Here is a 25,685-nt window from a genome sequence, read left to right on the forward strand (position 1 = left end):
GGGAGGCTGGATTAATTAGCCTAATAGCCATGGTGCTGATGGTGGTCTGAGGTCTTTGAGAGTTCCGGTGTGAGGCTGTCTTTGGGGTGGTCTTGCAGCGTTGCCAAATTGTGGCTCACTGAGCACCCAAGTGTGGCGTTGGACACGTTGTAGGATACTTTTGGCTTTGGTTGTTTGTTTGTTTGTTTGTTTTTTATGACATGTTCTGGGACCCAACCTTTCCATTGCAAGATTTCCAGTCACATGGTGGATGTTTCTGGGGTGTTTTTTCATGATGCACCATATGGGATTCTTACCTCTTACCAGCATTACTCAAGGCAAAACCCTCCATCCTCTCTGATAACCCAAAAACCTGCTCAGGAAGCCAGAAATTCTCCTTTCCCTGCATCCAGCTAATGATTTCTTATTTCTTTGTGATCTGTTTTTGCAGTGGGCTGGAGGGAAGCATCCGCGGCCCCATGCTACTGCGCTGCCCACGTTGGATGCGGTTGCTGCTATAAGGCAGAATGCTTTGACAATATTATTTTTCTCCCTTGGAGTCAGGGGGAGGAAAAATTGTGGCTGGTTGAGCCCTCAACACGCAGTTGCTGAAGTGTTTGCGCTGTTTACATAGTGGCTAGCTCCAGATATTTTTCAAAGTTAAGGACTAATTAATTCCAGCTCTCGAATATAAGAGTAAACACAAAGGGAGTGCATATTTAATGCATTATTCCACAGCTGTAATTAAATTAAATGAAAGCAATTTTCCATCAGCTCAGGTTACAGAAAAAGGGGAAAAAAAATCTTGGCTGAATTGCTGGAGCAATTATTCTAAGAAATTAAAACCTTTTTAGAGAAATAATGAAATGTTATTTGGTATGAGGAAAAAAAAATGCAGGATTTCGTTTTGAAACCTGACAGGTTGTTACGGATTCAAGGGCCAGCCTGCAGGAGGAACAGGAGTTTTAATTGTGGTTTTGCTTGCATTTAACGAAGCACCTGAGCAATTAACAGCTGCTGTACACAAGCATGCAAGGACTCCTGCATTTTCTTCCCTGTCCCCGTGGCATGGAAGGGGATGGCAATGTTGAAAACTGTGCCAAGGACTGATAAAGATCTTAGGGAGATGTTTCAGAAGTTTTGGGGGTCTCTTGCTAAAAATGGTGGATTTTTAACCATTATTGTCTCAGGAAGGCTTCTGAAAGGATTTGACATGGCACAAAAGGAGGATGGAGAGGGCTTTTATCGAATCTTTTGCTATTGGCTTGAAAAAGCTGTGCTGCAGAAGACTTCCCATGGGTGATAAGAGTTTTATGGATGGTCCTTTCAAGCATGCAACGGATATTTTGGGGAGCAGACCTTTGGAGGAATGTAGTTTAATAGAAAGCAATATATCTCTTCCAACTTCATCCCCCCTGGAATGTATCTTCTCCAACTTCTTGCCCCATGGAATGTATCTCCTCAAGCTTCTTGCCGCATGGAATATATCTCTTGCAACTTCTAGCCCCGTGGAATATATCTCCTGCAACTTCTTGCCCCATGGAATATATCTCCTCGAAATTCATCCCCCCTCCCGAGGTGTGTGAAGGGGACTCGGGTGCAGACAGAGAAACGTCCGAGTCGATCATCCCTTTCAGCAAGATATTTAGGAGGAAATAACACTGCGGTTTGTTGCTGTAAGCAAATTTTCCATCACGGCAACTAATTTGCTGCTCCTGTGTACGAGGAGCAAATTAAATTCTAAATAGAAAACTTAAATGGAAGCACTGCCCTGTGAATTTTCCATCCCATAAGCGATCTGGTTTGTTTCTGCGCTATTTGTGTTCTTTTTTATCAGGATGCATGCGAGTGATAATTCATCCGTCGCTAGCTGAGCCTGGATGCCTCACCGTCCTTGTCGATGGAGGAGACGCTCCACGGCAGGCTGAGAAAAACACCTTGCAAAATTCTGCATGTGGTCGGATCCGTCATGCCTGGACTTGATGATCTTAGAGGGCTTTTCCAACCTAAATTATTCCATGATTCCGTGATTCCAAGGTTCCATTATTCTGTGATTCTGTAATTCCACAATTCGGTGATCCCAAGATTCCGTGATTCTATGATTCCACAATTCTGTGATTCTCTAATTCCACAATTCTGTGATTCTGTGGTTTTAAGATTCCACAATTCCATGATTCTGTGATTCCACAATTCTGTGATTCTGTGGTTTTAAGATTCCATGATTCTGTAATTCCACAATTTTGTGATTCTGTGGTTTTAAGATTCCATGACTCTGTAATTCCAAGATTCTGATTCCACGATTCTGTGATTCTAAGATTCCACGATTCCATGATTTTGATTCCACGATTTTGAGACCACAATTCCGTGATTCTAAGATTCCACAATTCCATAATTCCAAGATTTCATCATTCCATGATTCTGTGATTCTAAGATTCGACAATTCCATCATTCAGTGATTCTAAGATTCCACTATTGCATGACTCTCAGATTTTATAATTCCACGATTCCGCAGTTCCATGTGGTTGGAGGGAGGTGGAAAACAGTCCCAAGGGATCTTGACATCTTAATAGCAACAACCGATATCTCTGCCCTGGCCTTTTATTTATTCCTTGGTGTTAAAGGGCTGGACCTTCCTGTCCCGTTCCCGTGCCAGCAGCTGATGCTCTAGGATTAATAATTTGGCTTACAAAGAGGGAAGAGGAATGCCTGGAGGACCAGCAGCTCCACCAGCCGTGAGGGAAGAAGGACCTGCCAGCTTCCAGGTGTTCTCCGGGAAATTTGGCTTAAACAAATTGCCTTTTTTTTTTTAATTATTCTTTTCGTCTGGCAAGCATCTTGCCAGCAGGATGCAGATGAGAGCAGGGAGTGGGTCGGCGCAGTGCCGGTGTGGCCAAAACCATCTGGCAGCAGGGAGAGGAAGATGCTGGCTGGAGCTGCAGTGCCGAGGAGCTGGCATCCCTTGCATTTTTGCTCTCTGCTGGAAGCCTTTCTGTTTGCTTGACAGTGAATCCTCAGCTCCGGTTTATCCTTCAGCAGCTTTGTCCTGTCTGGAGGAGGTGGCAGGACTTGTGAGAAGATCCACATCCGTGGGGAAAACTGCCTTTGCTAATTCAGCAGCATCGCCTGACTGCTCCCTGGGGAGAAGGAAACGGCGAAGTTTCGGGCTGAAGAGCTTTAGTTTTTGCATTCTGAAGCCTCTGCAGGGGTTGCTGGTGTGGAGCAGCCCTGGAGATCTGAGATGTTGGCCAGGGGGTGTCCACCAGCCCCCGAGATGCATTTTGCACCGTGCTGGACCTGCATGGTATTTTTTTGGAGGAGACACCATCCCCTCCTCTCCCTGCTGTGCCTGGAGGTTTTCCATGTCCATGCTGGAGACCGGAGGATGCTCTGCATCGCTTCAGAAGACCTCGAGCCCCGTCATCCCAATGCCCAAGCACAAACCTCAGCACGGACCACGGTCACTGCTCTGCAAACCTCTGCAGTCGAGATTTTTCTTCCCACCTCCTGCATTTTTGCACCCCTTGAGCAGCTTTTTTTTTGAGCAGATGCTGTGCTGCTTCGCCCCGAGCAGAAGCACTCTGTGTGCACACAGCACGAAACACCTCGCCGTGCCAAAAGCTGCTCCGAAGAGCTGGGTTTTGGGGAGGGAAAGCAATATTTGCGACTGCTGGCATGCTGCTCAGACCTGTAACAACTGCTCCTGCATGTCCCTTGAAGCTCTGGCAAGAAACGGGACAAAATCCCTGGATTTCCGTGCTGTAATGTGTAACCTCGTTTCCTCCCCTGCTTGCAGGGGAAGCACGTGGAAATCTGGGTCATGGTTTTGCTCTAAAGGTGCTTGCACAGCTGGGAAGAAATAGCAACACTCGTGGCTTTGCAGTGCTGCTCCTCTCTGCTCATCCGCTGTGTTCACCGCTAACAGAGCCTCTCGGCAAGCTGCGTTTTGATGACGTTGAAAAATAAATAATAATAATAAAAATTCTTTAACACGGGCAGCTTTTTGTGAAAGCTGCTTGCATCTATTGGTATTTTGCAGCAGGCACGTCTGCACTAAAATGTCACGTTGAGGATTGCAAGGAGCTGAGGACCCATCCCCAAAGGGACCCCTCGCTCATCCCGCAGGTGTGCGGTCCCAACCTGGGCACGGATGCTATTTCGGGAGCGTGGTGGCTAAACACAGCCCGGCTCCCCGCATCGAGCAAGCTGCCAACTCCTTGATTTATGGCAGTAGCAGCAGCAGCTCCTGTTTAATGAGCGCCGCTGGGTGGATGCCAGACCGCGGCACACGTGGAAGCAGCTCCTTGGGGTGGGAAAATGAAAGGGGAGTGTTAGGGACTGGCAAGGGGGGGTTGGTTCCTCCTGCCCTATAAAGGATGCTCTGCTTTTCTCAGCAGATCTCCCTTTGTGTCGTGGGGAAGATGATGGGGAGTGGTGGTCTTCTTCCCCAAGGGATGCTCTTCCTCTTGCAGCATGCAGAGGATGCTCCTTGCACAGCCACGTTGATGCTCTCCATGCTTTTTGCTTGGACAAGAGGCAGTGGGGGACAAAGTGGAGCCCAGGAGGTTTCCTTCCAAACCACTTTGTGATTCGGAGGGTGATGGAGTGCTGGCACGGGCTGCCCAGAGAGCTGCTGGTGCCTCCTCCGTGGAGATCTGCAGAGGGTGCTGGACGTGGTGCTGGGCACCCAGGGGTGCCTCCAGCCTCAACCATTCCACAGCTGTGCACTGAAAGAACCACGGCTGTGTTCTGCCCCCTGCTAAAATATAGCCTAGAGGCTGGACGGGAATTCATCCTCCTCCCTCCAAACCTGACCCTGGTGGACTTCATCTTGTGCTTGCTCCCCATAAAGGGATGCTCCAGAATTGGGGCTGAGAGGTGTCTCTGCCATTTTCACCCTCTCCAGAAACCAACGAGCTGCGTTCCCCAATGTTTCTTTCTGCTTCCAGACCACATTTCAATTATTGCGGATATCCCAGGTGCAAACAAGCGATGCTCCCGCTGTAAAGGATTTTGGGTGCTTTAAACAATGATCTTCATTGTCACTTCGGCTCTTCTGTAAATACCGGGACTAATGATGCATAATGGAAAATAATCCGCGGGATGCAGATGGGTCTTACAAACACGGGGATTAGGAGGGATGAGTTGGGCACTTTGGATGGCGGGTGATGGGTAACGAGATCCAAGCACTGCGGGCAACATCCAGACAAAGCTTCTTCCTTTATAGGTTTTTATTAAAGGACATATTTACTCAGTGTAGGCCCAGGGCTACGCGCAGCTGTCAAGTGAAGGAGCAGGGAGTGGATTAATGTCTTTGTAGCACGTTCCCAATTTTGTTTGTTTTCAAGATTATCCCCTGTGCTTCATCCATCCATTCATCCTCCCCGTCCATCCTACAGAAGGTTTTAGGGCCAGAAGTTGAATTTAAGGCTGGGGTAGAGCCACACACAGCAGGGCACTGAGCAAACCTTTGGAGGTGGCCTTGCTGCGAGGTGGGCACCCCCAGACGTCCCTCCCAGCTGGGATTGTTGAACAATTTTGTGAGTTTTATGTATTTCTGGCATTTTTTTTTCCTTTTTTTTTTCTTTTGACTAGGGCTTGGGAGGTTTCTCCTGAAGCCACTCCAGCACCTCCAAGGAGGATCTGTCAGGCTCCACGTGCTCTCTGCTGTTGCAACCCTACTTAACCCTTCTGCAAAATTCCCTCGGTTTTCCCAAACCGATCGCTTCTCTCCCCTTGGCTCGAGCCTCGGCTCATGCCTGCAAGCGAAACCAGCTGCAAAAAGCCTGGATTTGAAGCCCGAGGACATTGCATTGTGCTCCGATTTGCACGCTGCTGCAGTGATTGCTCACGGTGCTTTAACGAGCTGGAACAACATTTCTCTTGTCTTGGGCAGCTCTCGTTGACCTCCCGCCCCCAGAAGCGGCACGTAAATAGGGTTTTTCCTTGACCCTGCTTTCTCAGGTAAGAGAGGGGAGGAACAAATCCCTCTGAGAAGCTTTTGCTGATACGTGATCCGCAGCATTACTTGGCTTCAGAGCTTTGCGTTGGTCGTAATTGCATGCGGCTGATTTTCCCCCTAACGAGCTGCGTCGTTCCCACAGCAGAGCGATTTCAGGAAGGTTTCAGCAGCACAAAAAGCAAAAGAACTTGGGCAAAAGTCCTCGCACTGCAGTTTTAATCACGCATGGCATAAGGCAGCCTGCCCCAAAAACTCTGGAGCCGCACTGAAAACATTTTTTTCCCCAAAAAAAAAATCACTTTTTTTTTTTTTAAATGCAAGGGTGAAGCGATGCTTTGCAGCCTTGAGAGCTGTCGGTGGCAGGTCCTCCATCCGCGTCCTGTCTCGCCTTAATGGGGCTCCTATTTAGCTGCAAGCTGCCACGCCGTGCTGACCGGTAATAAATCACTGCTCGCCGGAGCGCTCCCGCCTGCTCGATCGTGTAGGGTGGCGAGGGTACGGCTGCCTCCTCAAGGCTTTTGCAGGTGAAAAAAGGGTCACTTTGCTTCCGATAGAGCAGGCGATGAAGGATCTGAAGGCAAAACAGGCTCCTGTGCAATGCTGAGTCGGGAAGGATCCTCCGGTTGGGCTGGGATTAATTAAGCAGTTGGACTTGATGATGCTTGCAGGTCCCTTACAAATGAACTATCTTTAATTGTGTGGCAGCTCGAGGGGTGGTAGGAGGAAAGCTGTGAAAGGAGACGGTGCACAGCCACTTCCAAGCAAACCACGCTCGCTGGAGGTTGCGTTAACTCGTCTGTTAACTGTGCAAAGCAGTGGTGGGACACGGCGTGTGACAGCAAGCCTTAAAAACCTCCCAGGAAGACGGCCCTAAATTGCACATTGCAAGAGCGGCAGCTGTCTGCCCCTAAAATAATCATCAGAGGTTCTTTTTCTGGAGGCTGAGTGGTACAAGAATGGCTTTAGATGGATCTCATCCTCTCTCTCCTGCAGTCCTGGGCCACCGCTCACGTCTCACTTGCAAGTCCCCTGCTATCCGGAGGGCATTGTCCTCACGGTCGCTACTGAAACTTGACATTTTTCTGGTCATTGCCGTCTGCAGCAGAGGCGTAATTGAACTGTCTGTCCCGTGCTATTTATCTCCCTTCACCTCCCAGATGAATTGGCCAAATCATTCAAGATGTAGAATAACAAACAGCGGAGAGAGCGGTGATGGCTTTGGCAGCATCGATGTGCTAAAGTGGGCAGATTCATCACGGGCTCGCGCCTGCCAGCATCTTCTCCAGGGAAAATCAATGAGGGGATGGTGATGAACGCACCGGCACCTTGGCGGGATGCTGGAGAAAAATCACTGGCTGGAGAAATGATGAGCACAATGCCACCCAAATGTGGAGCCTGAGACATGGTGTCAACACGTGGGGCTGGAGTTGGGTACGAGCGATGGGAGACGTCAATGTTGGGTATGAGCCAACGAGTGATGGGAGATGTCAATGTTGGGTACAAACCGATGAGTGATGGGAGATTCCATCATTGGGTACGAACTGATAAACGATGGGAGATGCCAACATTGGGTATGAACAATGAGCAATGGAAGATGCCGATGTTGGGTACAAACTGATGAGCAATGATAGGAAATGCCAACGCTGGGCACAAGCAATGGGAGATGCCAACGTTGGTTACTAGCGATGTGCGATGGGAGACACCAATGTGCAACGCGCCTTTAGCCCAAGCCCTGGCAGAAATTTCAATGATTCCTGGTGTTTTTTGGTGCTGAATCCCTTCCAGGTGCTGGGGAACCATCCCACCAGCAAATGGAATACTGTCTTCCTGTCTTCAGTAGCTGACACTCAGTAGCTGACACTCAAATCGTTCATCTCCTCCGTGGGTATCTGGTGGCGCTTGAGGACGAGGGTTGTGCTTGCATGAGCTGGGGTTGCTACAGAACAGCTCGGGACGGGGCAAGGAAGGACCACAGATGGATTTCAGCACAGTGTTTGTGCAGGTTTCTAGTGGCCCTGCTCAGGACAGCCACCAAAAATGATGCAGGAACGTCAGTTTTTGTTGTCTCATGGCGACACTTCATGCCCTAGCAGCTCTGCTTTTACCCAGCTCTTCAAGCTTTATCTTTTTATTATTATTATTATTACTATTATTATTATTATTATTATTGTTATCACCTCTTTGTCACCCTGCTCATGGTGCATCCGGTTTGTGCTTCCAACAGCTGGATCTTCTTCCACTTCTATCCACCCCACTAAGAGAGATCTGCTGTCAGAACCCGCTGTCTCTCAGATTCCCCTTTTTTTTTCCCCCAGAAATGCACCAGCAAGCCCACGGTATCTTTTTTATCACTTGCTCCTCTGAAATCTGAGTTAATAACTGGAGCAGCACAGTAAATCTCTGGTTCCGCACAGGTTGAAAACCGTAATTAAGCCGTCCTTCGAGCTGTCCGTCAAGCGCTCTGTGCACGAGGAGGGAAATTTTAATCGAATTATCTGTGTAATCTCCTTTCAGCCTCTCCTTCCCCCGTGCTCGCTTGCTGCAGGTTTAATCTGATCGCATCTGCTGTATGCTTTGAGCTTGTGCATCACCACCAGAAAGGCATTTTGGGGAGAAAAATACCCTGCTAATAGAGTCTTGTGCTGGGAGAGGGCTTTCTGTGAAGAAATGCCGGGGAAAACCCAGGGTTTTCTCAGAATCACAGAGGTTGCAGTTGTATGGCCTTGAAGCAGACATTATTTCTAGCATTTTCCCACCTTTCCTTCCTCTGTTTTTTTTTAAATTATTTTCTTCTTTCCCAGCCAGCTCCTCCCACTGCCCTCAGAACCGATGGGCAACATCACGGAGCATGACACCGGGCTCTGAAGATGGAGTCCTGGCTCTCCTTGGGAATGGAAACCGGAGCAGATGCTGCAGAGAACCATTTGGTTTGGCCCCGTGATGCCAACTTGCACGCACAGCGATTTATTGCATATGTGCACAGACGAGCGTGGAGCTAATTAACCGCTGATTGCAGTTGGGAAGGTTGGTGGGTAGAGGTGGATGCTTGCACACACAGCAAAATCAGCGCTGGTAAATTGAGCTTGATGGATGCTCTCCATCCCCATCCCTCAGGATTTCCACCCAAAGGGACGTGGAGCCTCATGGGGCTTCTCCATCCAGGGCTGCTATGGCACAGTGCAGCTTCCTTTACGCTTAAAAGGTCTTTTTATGGACAAATATGGCAGTGAAACAGGATAAAGTGGTGTGGGTTTTATTTATTTATTTTTCAGAACAGTTGTTAATGATGAAAGAGCAGCGAGATTTGTGCTGATTCTTAATTTTTAAAAGTGCTCTCCTACCAGCGGTGATGATGTCTGGCTCTTTTCATTTTTTCTGATAGGTGAGCAAATGGAGTTCCTTAAAACAAAAACAAAACAAGAGTATTTTTATTGCATTTTGTCAATGCAAAGTCTCGTATTTTTAGTCCTTTATGCCGAATTAATCCGAATTAGTCGGTGCGTGCAGACAAGCCCCTGGGCTGAAGCCATTCCCCTGCTCTCACACATCTGGGCAGAGCTAATGAGGCTGGACGTCCCTGCTCCTAAAAGCACTCTCACACTCTCTTATTGTCAAGTTAATAAAATACCCTGCTCTTGACATCCTTCCCTTGCTAAATAGTCTACGGGGGACTGCAAAACCTGCACTCCCCCCTCAAAAAAAAAAAAAAAAAACTCACTTCATCCCATTCCCCATCTCTTCTCCTTTCAGATGACAGCTGCCTGGCGTCGAAGCCGCGGAGCTGCTCGAAAAGAAAATGGTTTTGGCAGCAAGGGGCCGAGCCGCGGTGTTCGAGCAGGGATTTCGCAGAGCTCCCATCATTTTGGGGCTCGGGCTAACGAGCAGCAACGCTGCCAGCAGGGGCTCCCTGGTCCTGCAGGGAGGGTTACGAGGCGAGGGGTTTGCAGGGGAAAAAAGAGGGTTTGGGGATAAAACGAGTGTTTTGTTTGTTTAAAAAAAAAAAAAAAAAAAGAGCAAAAGCAGCCGGAACATCCCACAAGGATGGTGCTGGGAAGAGGAACGGGGCGGTGGTGGCATCTCCAAAAAAAAAAAATCAATTTTGGAGCAAGGAGCATCCCAAAAAACCTCCATTTGCCCTCCTCCGGGCAAGCTCAACCCAGCCCAACCCCTAAATTCATTTCCCGTCCCCTAAATTCACCTCCCGTCCCCTAAATTCACCTCCCGTCCCCTAAATTCACCTCCCACCCCGTAATTGCAGCGCACAAAGGCACAGACGAAGACCACAAGTTTCCTCCTGAGCGCACCCTCCGCAGATGATTTCCATCCCTTCGCCACTCTTAAAGTGTTTAAATTTCAGAGAAATCCCTTAAAAAAAAAAAAGGCCAACACCACCCCTGCTTCCAGGAAGCCAGAGCTCAGCCTTGGCCTCGACGTTCAGTTCCCCTTCGACCTCGCTAACGACGGGGCTTAATTATCCCCAAACAATGGCAATTTGGGTTCAATTAGAGGTTAATGCGATTGCCTTGACCTACAGGACACTGACGAGGGTGATAATGAGAAGATTGCAAAGAACAAAACGAGGTCGTTAGCAGGGCGGAAGAGCTTGGTGCGAGCTCTTATAAATTTTTCGTGAAATCAACCCCCCAAAAAAAATAAAAATCACCATTTCCCATTCCGTTGGAAAACGTGGCCTAAGGACGTGGGAAATCGTCCCTGGGGGAAGCGTTTTAACGAGGTTTGGTAAACGGCAGGGTGTTTTCACGCAGGATTTGGTGCCGGTGGATGTTTCCCATCGGAGGACCCGTGCAACAGGGCTGGAAATCCGGAGGATTTAGCGATTTGTTAAAAAAAATGAGAGATTTTAGCATGTGCGGTTTGAATTTGTGGCTTTCATTAGCAGGGCTCCGAGCAAATGAATCTCCCCTCGTTACGGCCGCCTTGTTTAATTTTTGGTTGTGTAAATTAGTTTTTGTTTTATTTTAGCCTATTTTAAAGGAAATAAGGCAATTTGCTTTATCCCCTCGGCTCCTTTTTCCTCCATGCCATGACCTTTATGGGAGCCCTGACAAATCCTGGGGAGGGCTGTTGGGTTTTCTCCGTCAAGGCGAGGACGTGCAGTTGGCTTGGGGGCCCAAGTTTGGGCAAGTTTGGGCAAATTTGGGTCCCCATTCAGCTTTTCTACGACCCGAGCAAAGACGTGGAGCTCTTTCCAAGCCCAAACCAGTGAATATTTTCGGTGCCCAACTCGTGTCGCCCTCTGCCGTGCAGCTGACGAGGAGGGGTGGTTAAGGAAAGCAGTGGGGCTTATTTTTCCCCGAAAAAAAGCGAAAAATAAAGCAAAACCCATCTGCAAGCTCCCCCGTGATGCTCGTTGCCATGGCAGGAGCATCTCCCGTCGCCATGGCAGGAACATCTCCCATCCCGCCCCGCTGCCACGGCAACGGGGACTCCCCCTCCCCGCTCGAAGGCGAAAAAAGAACCAAAAATCAAATAAATGAAGCAAAGTCGGAGCCGAGCAAAGCAAGGAAGCCGAGCAACCGGTGGCGGGGAGGGGAGGAAGGATGCTTACGGTGGGGGGAGGCCACTGCCACCACCCAAATTAGCATCCCCCTGCCTCTAAACCCCAATAAGCTGCTTAGCGAAGCACCCGCTTAATTAATTCCTGCCAGGAATTACCTGGATGAGAGCGGTAATTAACTGCGGATAAGCCCGAGCAAGGAGGCAAGGCGAACGGCAAGTGGCAAAGGGTGCGAGCCGAGGGGTGAAAACAAGGGAAGAAATTTCAATTTACAAAGAAAAAAGGGGATGAGGAAGCACTCAGCATCCTCCCTCGCCACGCCTGGCCGCTTGAGCTGCTTTGCCAGAAAAAAAAGAAAAATTCCAGGCTTTTCCTTTTCCCCTCTATCACCCATTTTATGGCCATGGAGCCCTTGAAAGAGTTAAATCTGCACAAAAAGCTGCGGGTCTTAAAAAACCAATTAAAATCCCAAGAAACTTTGCTCTGGGAGCAGTTCATTACACCGAAGTGTCACGATGTCGCTCAAGCTGCGATGATTGTTATTTTTTTTAATTCCTGGTAAATAAAACGCAGCACGCCACGGAGCTAAAAATACCACCAGATTGCTTTTAATTTTTAATTAATTGCCATTTTCGGCCCCCAAAAAAGGGCATTTTTGCAGCCACGGCTTGAAAGCAGACCTCGCAGGGTAACGCGGCAGGGGCGCTCGGGTCACCCATCAGCGGTGTCGCGGGGTTTTGGGGTTGGTTTTTGCGTCTTGAGGCTCCTCGAGGCCTTGGGGACGTCGCGACGTGGTGGCACGGGCCCTGTCGGTGCCTTTTGCAGCGATGCAGCGAGAGGAGGAGATGAGGCAGGGGACAAAATGCGGTGTGGGAGTGCCACACGCTGGATGCGCCGCGCCGTGCAGCAGTACGGGGCAGGGGAAACTTCCCCAAAACCCTGCCCTGGCTGCCCCCGACCTCCAGGACAGCACCCAGCTTCTCAAAAAAACACATTTATTTATATTTAACACCCCCAAAAAAAAAATTAAATCAAGTTTTCCCAACCTGAGGACATGTGACAGTGTCAGCGATGAGCCGCACGATGTCCCTGAGGATGCAGCTGATGTCTCTAAGGGCACCAAGGGCAGCGGAGCAGGGGTTTCCCCCAATTTTGGGGGTCTCCACCCTCCCCAGGAGGCTCCGAAGCCCTCGGGGCAGGCGTCCCAGCGAGCAGGGGTCACCGGTGCTGCTTCTTGTGCCGGAGGATTTCGGTGGGCGTGAGGGTGAAGTCCTGCTGGCAGATGTCGCAGTGGTAGAGCCGGTGCAGGGCGGAGGTTTTCGAAGAGCTCCCAGCCTCTTCCTCCGGGGGGGCTGCGGGGGCAGACAGTGCAGGATCAGCCCCAAAACCCCTTAAGGATCATCCCCCAAATCCTTTTATTCCATCCCCACCCCAAAAACTCTAATTTTGTGCCACATTTTCAGGGCGCGGTGACGATCGCCGCCATCCCTCTCCCTTTACCAACCCTCCCCCGCGTCCCCCCCCAGGGAAATTTGTCCCCAAATGTCCCCAGTCCCAGCCCCGGGGGCTCACCCTCGGAGGGCTGGCAGGCGCTCTCGTGGCACATTCGCTCCAGGGGGGTGAAGGGCATGTGGAGACCGCAGTGGGGACACGTCCAGAAGCTCCGCAGGCACTCGCTGTAGAGGTCCGTGTCCGTCTAGGGGGGGGCACAAGGACAGAAATGGGACACGCACCCCCAGGAGGATGTAAAAGAGGGTGGGAGAAGGGGGTACTCACGGCCAGGCAGTTGTAGGTGAGGAATTCGGTCACCCTGTGGCCACCTTTCACCTCGTCGGGTTTCAGCTCGGTGCCCTGGAAGAGCCCCGGGAGCTGGGGGGCCGCGGGCACGGTCTGGGGGCCGACGTAGAGAGTTTGCTTCTCCAGCCCCGTCAGCTGGCGCAGGCGGTACGGCGCCTGGGGGGGACACGAGGAGATGCTGGGGGACACGCCGAGGAGCTCCCCGAAAACCTCCTGGGGCCAGCCTTAAACCCGACGCGAAGCCCCGGGGGTGCGTGGCCGAGCACCGCCGCGGGGTCGAGGCTGGAGGCACCCCAGGGGAGAGGCCAGAGCCCGTGCGGGCGCTCCGTGAGCCCCCCCAAATTAAAAAGTGGTCGTGGTGTTCGGATGGATCCTCCTCGGTAAGATATCACTGTATGTATAGTATATATACTAGGGATATATGTATACAGTACATGCAGTAAGGTACAATCGTATATATAGAATATAGACTAGGGATATACGTATACTGTATAGACAGTAAGATAGAATCCTACATATAGTATATCTACTAGGGATATACGTATACAGTATATACAGTAAGGTAGAATCGTATGTATATCTACTAGGGATATATGTATACTGTATAGACAGTAAGATAGAATTGTATATATAGTATATATACTAGAGATATATGTATACTGTATTATACAGTAAGATATCACTTATATATAGTATATCTACTAGGGATATATGTATACTGTATAGACAGTAAGATATATATAGTATATATACTAGGAATATATGTATATATGGAATACATGCATACTAGGAATGTATGTATACAGCGCATACAGTAAGATAAAATTGTATATATGTAGTATATATACTAGGGATATATATATACTGTATATACAGTAAGATATCATTGTGTATGTAGTATATATACTAGGAATATACATATACTGTGTAAACAGTAAGATATCATATATGCATAGTAGATATACTATATATAAATGTATACTGTATAGACAGTAAGATATAATCATATATATAGTATATATACACTAGGGATATATATATATACAGCATATACAGTAAGATATCATTGTATACGTAGTATATATATACTAGGGATATACATATAGTGTGTATACAGTAAGATAGAATTGTATATATAGTATATATACTAAGGATATATGTATACTGTATATACAGTAAGATATAATCGTATATATAGTATATATACTAGGGATATATGTATACTGTATATACAGTAAGATAATCATATATATAGTATATATACTAGGGATGTATGTATACAGCATATACAGTAAGATATCATTGTATATGCAGTATATATACTAGGGATATACGTATACTGCGTATACTGTAAGATATAATCATATATATAGTATATATACTAGGCATATATGTATACAGCAAGATATAGCTGTATATATAGTATATCTACTAGGGATATACGTATCCTGTATACTATACGGGGACCACCCCAGTGCTCCCCGACGCCAGCACCTCCCCGTGGCGTCTCCCCTTCACTTTTACCCCGATAAACCACGAGAAGCACCACGCGCGTCGCGACCGCCCCCCCCTCTAGCCCCCCACCTCCATCCCCAGGAACTCCAGCAGCCCCCGTTTGAGCGCGGAGAGGTCCCTGGAGCTGGGCTCGTCGCCCCCGGGGTCCAGCTGCTGGTCCAGGAGCTTCTCCCAGGAGGCTCGGAGCTGCAGGGCGGCGGAGAGGAAGCGCAGGGCGGCGGCGGCGTCGGGCAGGGTGAGCTCCAGCCAGCCGTCCGCCACCAGGCGCGTGCAGTCCGCGTTGGTGTCCAGCGAGCGGGAGAAGAGCAGCAGAGCCTGGAGGAGCGAGGCGGGGACGGCTTGAGGAGCTGCGAGGGGGTAGAGAGGAAGAGGAGGAGGAGGAGGAAGCACCGAGAGCCCACCTGCAGCGCCGGCACGCGGATGCAGTTGACCAGGTAGGGCTTGGTGGTCTCCAGCAGCGAGACGAAGGCGAGGAGCTGGTGGTGGCGGCTCAGCCCGTCCTCTGCAAGGACACGAGGGGCATCTCAGGGGGGTCCTGAGCCTCTCCCCGTCCCCACCAACAGGGGGTTGCTGGACCCCGATGCCAGAGGGGCTCTCCATCCCGAAACGGATGCAGAAAAAGCTGATCGGGGTCGCCCACCTTTGGTCCCGCCGCGCTCCTTCCCCTCCTTGGCATGCAGCAGCTCCGGGCTGGTGGCGAAGACGCAGGACGGGTGAAGCACGACGCCCTGCTTGCTCTTGGTGTGGAAAATCTGCGGCGAGAGCAGGATGAGCGCTGCAGAGCCCCCAAAAAAGGGGCTGGAGCGTGGGCAGAGCCCCTCAAATCCGAGGGGTGGATCGCGGACGGGGACACGCACCTGATCCGAGTCCTTGCGGCTGTTGTTGAGCGCGTCGGGCACGGCCAGCTGCGGGTAGAGCCCCCTGCACAGCACCAGCTTGAGCAGGGCGAGCTGCGAGGGCGACAGGACCGAGCCGGACACGGCCTGCAGCTCGTCCACGTCGTGGCGGAGCTTGAACTTGACGTCCTGCGGGGACAGAGAAGGTGCTGAGAGCTCGGTCAGGGCCTGATTCTGCCTCCTGAGTGAGGGAACAGGAGCCGAGGCTCACCTGGATGTCGACACTGCGCTCACCGGGCTCGCCGGCGCCCGCTCCTTCCTCTTCCTCGCCGGAGGAGCCGGCGGTGCCGTCCTGGAGCCGCAGCACCTTGCGCTTCCGTCCCTGCGTCTCGGCGTGGCGGCGGTAGAGCCGGTGCAGCTCGCGGCGCTCCCGGTGCCGGCTCTGCCGGCTGTAGCTGTCGCTGGGCCGGCTGGGGGCCGCCTCCAGCAGCCGGTGGTCTCGGAGCAGCTCCTGTTTTGGGGGGAGGAAGCGTCGCTGAGAACCCGCAGGTTAAAAAAAAAATGGGGAAGGTTTAGGGTGAATTTGGCTCCGTCGCGCAGAACGCGAAGCTCACGATGGGGCCGGATCCTGCCCTCACCTGGAACTGCCGCCGCAGGTTGGCAGCCTCGTAGAGCCGATGCTCCTCCAAGCCCCGCCGCCGGCACCACTTGCGCGAGCTGCCGCCGCGCTCCGACTTCACCTGCACGGGGACGCCGCGGGTTCCGGTACCGGCCCCAAAACGGAGCCGTTTCCCGGCCCCGTCCCACCGTCTCCTCGCCCCCCTCACCTGCACCCACTCGTTGAAGGCGTTGAGCAGCGTCAGGGGGTCCCCGTGGGGGCTCTCGAGGGGCCGCCGGGCGGTGGCGCAGTCGGGGTTGGCGTTGGAGAGGCGCAGGAAGGGCGACTGCACGCTCAGCGCCGCCGCCACCGTCAGCGTGGGCTCGGCCAGCCCGAAAAGCGCGCCCAGCACCAGCATTTTGCCTGCGGGACGGAGGAAAGGGATGCAGCGAGGGCTTAAAAGGGAGGTTTTGGGGGGGGTTTTGTGCACCCCCTGACCGTCACTCACCCACCACCACGTCCACAGGCAGCTGGGCCAGCAGCGTCCCGATGGGCGTCAGCTCCTCGGCTTCGTCCAGGGCCCCCTGCTCCCGCAGGTAGCGCACGGCCGTCTCCAGGCTGGCCGCGGGAGGGGGCTCCAGGAAGGGGAAGGTCCGGGGGTCGCCCAGCCCCATGCTTTTTACCTGGGGGAGAAGCACGCAGAGCTTCGTGGAAGGGAACAGCCGGGGAGGGGTTACGCTGCGAAGATCCCAAGCACCTCGTTTTGGGGGCTCCGACTGCCCCCTAAAAAGGGGGGAACCCCGTTACCTGGAGGACCAGAGCATCGAGCGCGACCCGCTGGATCTCCGGCACGGGGTAGGGGGAAAAGGCGTCGTAGTCGGATTCGGAGTAGAGCCGGTAGCAGACACCGGGCCCCGTCCTGCCCGCGCGTCCCTTCCGCTGCTCGGCGCTCGCCCGGCTGATCCAGAACTCCTGCAGGCGCTGGAGCTTGCCCTGGGGGTCGTAGCTCATCTCCTTCACCTTCCCTGGAGGGACGGAGAAGGTCAGGGGAGGGCAGGGGGAAGCAGGAGGCTCCCCCCCGAGGCCGGCGAGGCTTCACCCGAATCCAGCACGAAGCGCACGCCGTCGATGGTCACCGAGGTCTCGGCGATGTTGGTGGCGAGGATGCACTTTCGGACGCCGGGAGGGGGCACGTCGAACACCTGAGGGATGAAAAAAAGGAGGGCAGGGGGACCAGGAGCTCAGCAACACTCCGTCAGGGCAGGTCTAAACGCAAGCTCCTCGCGTCCCCGCGGCGCCCAACCTTATCCTGCTCGCCGACGGAGAGGGTGCTGTGCAGGGGCAGCACGATCCAGCGCTGCGTGTGCGCGGCGTAGACCTGCGCCGCCTCCTGCACGGCGCCGATCTCGGCCACCCCGCTGAGGAAAACCAGGAGGTCGCCGCGCTCCTCCGGGGGGTACTTGTGGTCGATGGCCTGCAGCACCCGCAGGTAGGGCCGGGGGTCCAGGCGCTCCGGTTTCCCCGCCGCCGCCGCCGCTGCCTCCTCCTTGGGGATGGGCTCGTAGATAACCTGGGGGAGGCAATAAAAAAAAAATAAATCAAAAAACGGGGACGTGAGGAGTGTGGTGCTGGTCCTGAGCCGGGATCCAGCCCTAAAATCAGGCTTGGTGCTCACCGAGATGGGGAAGATCCTCCCCAGCACCTGATCCAGCCTCAAAATCACACTCTCCAGCCCCAAAATTGCACTTGGGGCTCACCGAGATGGAGAGGATCCTCCCCAGCACCTGATCCAGCCCCAAAATTGCGCTCTCCAGCCCCAAAATCACGCTCACCGACACAGGGAAGATCTTCCCGGGCACCTGATCCAGCCCCAAAATCGCGCTCAGCACCCACCAAGATGGGGAAGATCCTCCTGGGCACATGATCCAGCCCCAAAATCACACTCTCCAGCCCCACAATCATGCTTGGTGCTCCCTGAGATGGGGATGGTCCTCCCCGGCACCTGATCCAGCCCCAAAATCGCGCTCAGCACCCATAAAGATGGCGAAGATCCTGCCGGGCACCTGATCCAGCCCCAGAATCACACTCTCCAGACCCAAAATTGCACTCGGGGCTCACTGAGATGGGGAAGATCCTCCCCAGCACCTGATCCAGCCCCAAAATCACGCTCTCCAGCCCCAAAATTGTGCTCCCCGAGAGGGAGAAGATCCTCCCCGGCACCTGATCCAGCCCCAAAATCATGCTCGGGGCTCACCAAGATGGGGAAGATCCTCCCCAGCACCTGATCCAGCCTCAAAATCACACTCTCCAGCCCCAAAATTGCACTTGGGGCTCACCTAGATGGAGAGGATCCTCCCCAGCACCTGATCCAGCCCCAAAATCGCGCTGTCCAGCCCCAAAATCACGCTTGGCGCTCCCCGAGATTGGGAAGATCCTCCCCAGCACCTGATCCAGCCCCAAAATCACGCTCTCCAGCCTCAAAATTGCACTTGGGGCTCACTGAGATGGAGAGGATCCTCCCCAGCACCTGATCCAGCCCCAAAATCACACTCTCCAGCCCCAAAATTGCACTTGGCGCTCCCCGAGATGGAGAGGATCCTCCCCGGCACCTGATCCAGCCCCAAAATTGCGCTCTCCAGCCCTAAAATCACGCTTGGCACTCCCCGAAATGGGGAAGATCCTCCCCAGCACCTGATCCAGCCCCAAAATCACGCTCTCCAGCCCCAAAATTGTGCTCCCCGAGAGGGAGAAGATCCTCCCCGGCACCTGATCCAGCCCCAAAATCATGCTCGGGGCTCACCAAGATGGGGAAGATCCTCCCCAGCACCTGATCCAGCCTCAAAATCACACTCTCCAGCCCCAAAATTGCACTTGGGGCTCACCGAGATGGAGAGGATCCTCCCCAGCACCTGATCCAGCCCCAAAACTGCGCTCTCCAGCCCCAAAATCACGCTCACCGACACGGGGAAGATCCTCCTGGGCACATGATCCAGCCCCAAAATTGCGCTCAGCACCCACCAAGATGGGGAAGATCCTCCTGGGCACATGATCCAGCCCCAAAATCACACTCTCCAGCCCCACAATCATGCTTGGTGCTCCCTGAGATGGGGATGGTCCTCCCCGGCACCTGATCCAGCCCCAAAATCGCGCTCAGCACCCATAAAGATGGCGAAGATCCTGCCGGGCACCTGATCCAGCCCCAGAATCACACTCTCCAGACCCAAAATTGCACTCGGGGCTCACTGAGATGGGGAAGATCCTCCCCAGCACCTGATCCAGCCCCAAAATCACGCTCTCCAGCCCCAAAATTGTGCTCCCCGAGAGGGAGAAGATCCTCCCCGGCACCTGATCCAGCCCCAAAATCATGCTCAGGGCTCACCAAGATGAGGAAGATCCTCCCCAGCACCTGATCCAGCCCCAAAATCACGCTCTCCAGACCCAAAATTGCACTTGGGGCTCACCGAGATGGAGAGGATCCTCCCCAGCACCTGATCCAGCCCCAAAATCATGCTCGGGGCTCACCAAGATGAGGAAGATCCTCCACAGCACCTGATCCAGCCTCAAAATCACGCTCTCCAGCCCCAAAATTGCACTTGGGGCTCACCGAGATGGAGAGGATCCTCCCCGGCACCTGATCCAGCCCCAAAATTGCGTTCAGCACCCATAAAGATGGGGAAGATCCTCCCGGGCACCTGATCCAGCCCCAAAATCACACTCTCCAGCCCCAAAATTGCACTCGGGGCTCACTGAGATGGGGAAGATCCTCCCAGGCACCCGATCCAGCCCCAAACCCGCGCTCTCCACCCCCGAAACCCCGCTCACCGAGATGGGGAAGATCCTCCCGGGCACCTGCAGCACGGGGGCGCCCCCGAAATAGTCGGAGAAGAGGCGGATGTTGATGGTGGCCGACATCAGCACCAGCTTCAGGTCGGGCCGGGCGGGGAGCAGGCGCCGCAGGACCCCCAGGAGGAAATCTCCGTGCAGGTGCCGCTCGTGGACCTCGTCGGCGACGATCACCTCGTAGGCGGGCAGCGCCGGCTCCCGCTGCGCCTGCCGCAGCAGCAGCCCCTCGGTCAGGAAGACGACGCTGGTGGCGGGCGAGCGGCTGCTCTCGAAGCGGATCTGGTAGCCCACCTGGGGGGGGAGGGAGAGGAGAATTGGGTCAGAAAGAGAGAAAAAAAGGGATTTACGGCGCTCGCCGGGCGTCGCGGTCCGGCGGTAGGGCGGTGGGAACGGCCGATGATCGACCGTCCCGCGTCCAAGCAGAGGGTTCTTTAATTATTCCTTAATTATTCGTCCCAAAAGGAGCTTTAAGACACTAAAAAAAGGCAGGGTTAAGATGCTAAAAGCAATTTTAAGACACGAAAAGGAATTTTAATTCTCTGCTGTGCCAGAACTGCTCACTTTTACCTTGTTTTTAACCTTCTACTTTCTACTTTCACCTTTTCAACAATTTTTCTTTTTTTTTTTTTACGAATTGTTTCTTTTTTACCTTTTACTTTCTATTTTTTCTACAAATCGTCTCCGATGATGCTCCCAGGCTGAGTGTTTTAGGTAAATATTAACGCTGCATCACCACACGTCACCTTCAAAGTGCTCTGCTGTGCCAGAACTGCTCACTTTTACCTTTTTTTAAACCTTTTTCCTTGTTTTTTTTTACATATCGTTTTTTCTTACCTTTTACCTTTTTTTTTTTAACCTTTTTCATTTTTTTTTTTTAATAAACTGTCTCCGATAATGCTCCCAGGCGGAGCGTTTTAGCCAAATATTAACGCTGCAGCGCCGCACGTCGCCTTCTAAGCGCTCTGCTGTGCCGGAACCGCTCACTTTTACTTTTTTTTTTTACCTTTTACTTTCTACTTATACCTTTTTTTAACCTTTTTCCTTCCTTTTTTTTTTCTTTTTTCTAAAAATTGTCTCCAATAATGCTCCAAAGCGGAGTGTTTTAGGCAAATATTAATGCTGCAGCGCCGCGCGTCGCCTTCTAAGCGCTCTGCTGTGCCGGAACCGCTCACTTTTACCTTTTTTTTTTACCTTTTACCTTTCTTTTTAACATTCTTCCTTTTTTTTTTTTTCCAAATTGTGTCTTTTTTACCTTTTACTTTCTATTCTTTTTAACATTTTTTTTTTTTTTACAAATTCTTTCTTTTTTACCTTTTTTTTTTTTCTACTTTTTCTACAAATCGCCTCCAATGATGCCCCCAGGCGGAGCGGTTTAGGTAAATATTAACGCTGCAGCGCCGCACGTCGCCTTCTAAGCGCTCTGCTGTGCCGGAACCGCTCACTTTTACCTTTTTTTTTATTTTTTTACCTTTTTCTTTCTCCTTTTTTTTTTTTTTTTTTAACAAAACGTCTCTCCAGCCGCTCCCAGCTCACCTGGTCGCCGTACTGCTGCAGGCTCTCGAAGGCCACCCGCTTGGCCAGCGAGACGCAGGCGATGCGGCGCGGCTGGGTGCAGGCCACGCGGCGGTAGCCGGCGGCCAGCAGGAACTGCGGCACCTGCGTGGACTTGCCGCAGCCGGTGTCGCCGGCCACCACCACCACCTGGTTCTCGGCCACGGCCCGCAGGAGCCGCCGGCGAGCCCGGGCGATGGGCAGCGCCTCGCGCTCCCGCTGCAGCTTGGCCAGCTTGGCGAAGCTCCGCTTCTGGCCGAAGTCTAAGTAGAGCAGGAGGGCGTCGAGGAATTCCTTCAGGGCTTCCCGGGGCACCCGCGGGTGGCCCGGGGACGGCTCGGGGCTCGGCACCGCCAGGTTGACGCGGTGCTGGGGGTGGTAGCGGCGCGGCAGGCCGAGGCGGCGGGCGGGTGGCTGGTCCTCGTCGCCGTCCCGCGCCGGCTCCCGCTCCGGCCGGCGGCTCTGGAAGCGGCGCAGGCGCTCGAAGAAGGCCCAGAAGCCGCAGCTCTCCTCGGGGCAGGCCCGCCGGGGGAAGTAGAGCTCCTCCAGCCTGCGCCGAGCCGCCGGGCAGTCCCAGTCCCACCGGTACGGCCGCGGGGCCCCACCGGGAGCGGGGTCCGGCTCCGGCTCCATCACGGCTCCGCCGGGACCGAACCCTACACGCCTCGGGGCCTGGTCCTGGGCTCCTTCAGGGCCCGGGCCCGGTTCTCCGAGGCCTCAGCCCCTCCAGGACCCGGTACCGGCACCCCCAGGCCCTGGTCCCAGTCCCTCCAGGCCCTGGTACCGGCTTCCCTATGCCCCAGGCCCCTGTCCTGGCTCCCCCAGGCCCCGGTCCCTGCCCCTCCAGGACCCGGTACCGGCACCCCCAGGCCCCGGTGCCGGTCCCAGCTCCCCCAGACCCTGGTCCCAGTCCCTCCAGGCCCCGGTACCGGCACCACCAGGCCCCACACCCCGGTACCAGCTCCCCCAAGCCCCCGTCCCTGCCCCTCCAGGACCCGGTACCGGCACCCCCAAGCCTCAGGCCCCGGTCACTGCCTCTGTGGTCCCCGGTACCGGCTTCCCTAGGCCCCACGCCCCGGTACCGGCTCCCCCAGGCCCCGATCACGGCCCCGGTCCCGGCCCCGATCCCGGTCCCGGTCCCGGTCCCGGCTCCCCCAAGCCCCGGTCCCGGCCCCGCTCCCAGCCCCGGTTCCCCAGGCCCCAGGCCCCAGGCCCCGGTCCCGGCCCCGCCAGGCCGCACGTGGGCGCCCGAGCCCCGCCGCGGCGGGGGAAGGGGCGTGGCCAGGGGGGCGTGGCCACCAATGGGGGCGGGGCGATGGCGGCTGGGGGCGGGGCGAGGCGGGGAGGGGGCGGGGCTAAGCGGGGAGGGGGCGGGGCGAGGCGGGGAGGGGGCGGGGCGAGGCGGGGAGGGGGCGGGGCGAGGCGGGGAGGGGGCGGGGCGAGGCGGGGAGGGGGCGGGGCGAGGCGGGGAGGGGGCGGGGCGTGCCCGGCGCGGCCCCGCGGTTCCTCCAGGCCTCCGCCGCTGGTGGCACCGACAGCGACGTTGTCCTAAAATGTCCCCAGATGTCCCCAAATGTCCCCATTGTCCCCAGCCACCCCCATTGTCCCCAGCCACCCCCATTGTCCCCCACTGTCCCCATATGTCCTCAACCACCCCCATTGTCCCCAGTCGACCCCGGTGTCCCCAACCACCCGTTTTCCCCCCACTGTCCCCGTTGACCCCACGTGTCCTCGTTGTCCCCATTGTCCCCAACCCCCCCCGGTCCCCACTGTCCCTGACTGTCCCCATTGTCCCCCAAATTTTCCCAACTGTCCTCATTGTCCCCAACCATCCCCACTGCCCCCCACTGTCCCCCTTGTCCCTCTCTATCCCCCACTGTCCCCATCCATCCCCGTTGTCCCTCAGCGTCCCCAACCATCTCCAACCATCCCCATTGTCCCCCATTTCCCCCATCCACCCCCATTGTTCCCCACTGTCCCCAACCATCCCTATTGTCCCCACCCATCTCCAGTGCCCCCCATTGTCCTTGTCCACCCCCTCTGTCCCCAACCATCTCCAACCATCCCCATTGTCCCCAACCAACCCCACCGTCCTCATCCATCCCCATTGTCCCCCACTGTCCCCAACCCCTGTCCCCTCAGGGACAACCCCCCCATCACCCTTTCCTTCCCCCCACCTACCCCCACCCCCCTGTCCCCAACCCCCCCCCCCCCCCCCCAGGGACAATCCCCCCAGCTCACAACCACCCTTTATTGACCGCTACACCATGTCCTCGGTGGTACAAGGGCTGGGGTCACTGGGGGGGTCCCCATCCCGCAGCACCCACGCCAGGCGCCCCCCCAGGGAGCGGGCACGCCCCCGGCCCAGCAGCACGTAGAGGAGGGGGTTGAGGGCGCCGTTGAGGTGGGCGAAGGCGATGGCCAACGGTTGGGCGCCCAAGGCCCGCTTGTAGGGCGCCACGCCGGGCGCATGGAGCGCCAAGGCCACCAGGACGGCGTGGTAGGGCAACCAGCAGGCGAAGAAGCAGCCCACCAAGGCCACCACGGTGGTCACCGGCCGCGTGGTGGGGTGGCCGCGGGCCAGCAGCCACCCGTAGCAGCCCGCCATGGCCACCACGGGGCCGATGAAGCCGGCGAAGAGGCGGAGGGCGGCGAGGGCGAGCTCGGCACCGCGGCCAACCGCCGCGTAGTCCAAAACGCACGTCGCCTTCTCAGAGAAGGGGTCGCGGCGCAGGGTGCGGAGGACGAAGGAGGGGAGGCTGAGGAGGGAGGCCAGCACCCACACGGCCCCGCTGATCCGCCGCGCCGTCCGGGGAGTCCGGTGCCACCAGCGCGTCGCCACGGCGCAGCGGTCGGCGCTGATGGCCGTCAGGAGCAAGACGCTGGTGAACATGTTGAGGATGGTGAGGGAGGGCACGAGCTTGCAGGCGAAGCTCCCCAAGGGCCAGTGGTGGTCCTGGGTCAGCGGGAGGGCCAGGAAGGGCAAGGCCAGGCAGCAGAGGAGGTCGGCCACCGCCAGGTTGAGGAACCAGATGCCATTGACCGTGCGCCGGAGGGCGACACTGCTCACCCAGATGACGGCGATGTTCCCTGGGACCCCCAGGAGAAAAGCCAGGGCGTCCAGCCCCAAAGCTGCCCCGGTGCCGGGGGGCAGCCCCGGGGCCTCCTCGAAAGCTGGGGCGGTGAAGTTGAGCTCGAGGTCGGCGTAGTCGGTGCCGAGGTCCCACGAAGACGTCATCCTCCGCTCGTGTCCCCACCGGAGTCACCCCAGGTGGAGTGAGGGGCGCCTCGGAGACGTCTCCACCGCTGCCACCACGACGAGGACCTTTCTGACCAGAGGTCAGGATCTGTCCCCTCCGGAACGAGGAGCTTGAGCAACCTCCGGGCAGTGGGATGGGACCTTTGCGTCATCTGGCCCCAAAAAGTTGCCCTGGCAGCAAAAATCCTCCCAAAAAGGAGAACTGCGGGAGCAGGTCTTGCTCAATGCTTTATAGGAGCCAGAACACCCCCGGCCATGTTTTTTTTTTTTTTGGTCGTTCGTTTTTTTGAATTTTTAAGATTTTGGGTGCCAACTTACCCCCCAAGAACGCTCCCGGAGCTCACAACACCACCGCCGTTCCCGGCAGGATCCCACGAGCTGCGTCCCTCCCCGCCACACCCACGCGTGCCCTGAGTCATCCAGGGGTGGAGGAGCCCTGATGGGGTGGAGGAGCCCCGGGGCTGCATCACCCTCCCCGGGGAGAAACCCCAACGAGCAGCTCAAGGAGAAACCCATGGAGAATCCCAAGGTAAACCCCAAAGAGCAGCTCAAGGAGCAACCCCAAGGAGAACCCCAAAAAGCAGTTCAAGGAGCAACCCCAAGGGGTAACCCCTGGAGAACCCCAGAGAGAAACCCAAGGTGAACCCCAAAGAGCAGCTTAAGGAGTAACCCTGAGGAGCAACCCATGGAGAACGCCAAGAACCAGCTCAAGGAGCAACCCCAAGGGGCAACCCTTGAAGAATCCCAAGAACCCCAAAAAGCCACTTAAGGAGCAACCCTGAGGAGCAACCCATGGACAACCCCTTGGAGAAGAACTCCAAGAAGAACCC

At 54.9% G+C, this 25,685-nt stretch overlaps 2 protein-coding genes across 4 annotated transcripts; both read right to left on the bottom strand.

The window, feature by feature from the left end:
- Positions 1-9,175: 9,175 nt before the first annotated feature.
- On the bottom strand, positions 9,176-22,816 carry DHX34 (DExH-box helicase 34). Of its 3 annotated transcripts, none has more exons than XM_066984695.1 (18): positions 21,579-22,816; positions 20,025-20,336; positions 17,506-17,772; positions 17,302-17,404; positions 17,010-17,227; positions 16,711-16,885; positions 16,432-16,625; positions 16,243-16,344; positions 15,876-16,115; positions 15,626-15,793; positions 15,409-15,520; positions 15,170-15,270; positions 14,838-15,083; positions 13,233-13,409; positions 13,029-13,152; positions 12,503-12,808; positions 10,602-12,272; positions 9,176-9,337 (listed from the first exon to the last, which is right to left on the bottom strand). In XM_066984695.1, the coding sequence occupies exons 1-16, from the start codon at positions 22,227-22,229 to the stop codon at positions 12,675-12,677; spliced, it is 3,324 nt and encodes a 1,107-aa protein (XP_066840796.1). In that variant the 5' UTR covers positions 22,230-22,816; the 3' UTR covers positions 9,176-9,337; positions 10,602-12,272; positions 12,503-12,674. The 3 variants fall into 3 exon arrangements, with proteins under 3 accessions (XP_066840796.1, XP_066840795.1, XP_066840797.1); XM_066984694.1 differs by having other exon boundaries at positions 9,657-12,272; XM_066984696.1 differs by lacking the exon at positions 10,602-12,272.
- Positions 22,817-23,833: 1,017 nt separating this feature from the next.
- LOC125181249 (C5a anaphylatoxin chemotactic receptor 2-like) lies at positions 23,834-25,604 on the bottom strand. The gene has a single exon (XM_048055570.2). The coding sequence runs from the start codon at positions 24,832-24,834 to the stop codon at positions 23,857-23,859; it is 978 nt and encodes a 325-aa protein (XP_047911527.2). The 5' UTR covers positions 24,835-25,604; the 3' UTR covers positions 23,834-23,856.
- Positions 25,605-25,685: the final 81 nt, after the last annotated feature.

The sequence above is a fragment of the Anser cygnoides genome, chromosome 29 (genome assembly GCF_040182565.1).
Source record: "Anser cygnoides isolate HZ-2024a breed goose chromosome 29, Taihu_goose_T2T_genome, whole genome shotgun sequence".
Lineage (NCBI taxonomy): Eukaryota > Metazoa > Chordata > Aves > Anseriformes > Anatidae > Anser > Anser cygnoides.

Bases quoted from the DNA above. Each gene is read 5' to 3' on its own strand.
- DHX34 (XM_066984696.1), bottom strand. From the start codon at position 22,229: ATGGAGCCGGAGCCGGACCCCGCTCCCGGTGGGGCCCCGCGGCCGTAC. The intron at 16,886-17,009 runs GTAACGGGGTTC...CTTCTCCCCCAG, and splicing joins TCGATGCTCTGGTCCTCCAG to GTAAAAAGCATGGGGCTGGG. The intron at 16,626-16,710 runs GTGAGTGACGGT...TCCGTCCCGCAG, and splicing joins GCCTGTGGACGTGGTGGTGG to GCAAAATGCTGGTGCTGGGC.
- LOC125181249 (XM_048055570.2), bottom strand. From the start codon at position 24,834: ATGACGTCTTCGTGGGACCTCGGCACCGACTACGCCGACCTCGAGCTC.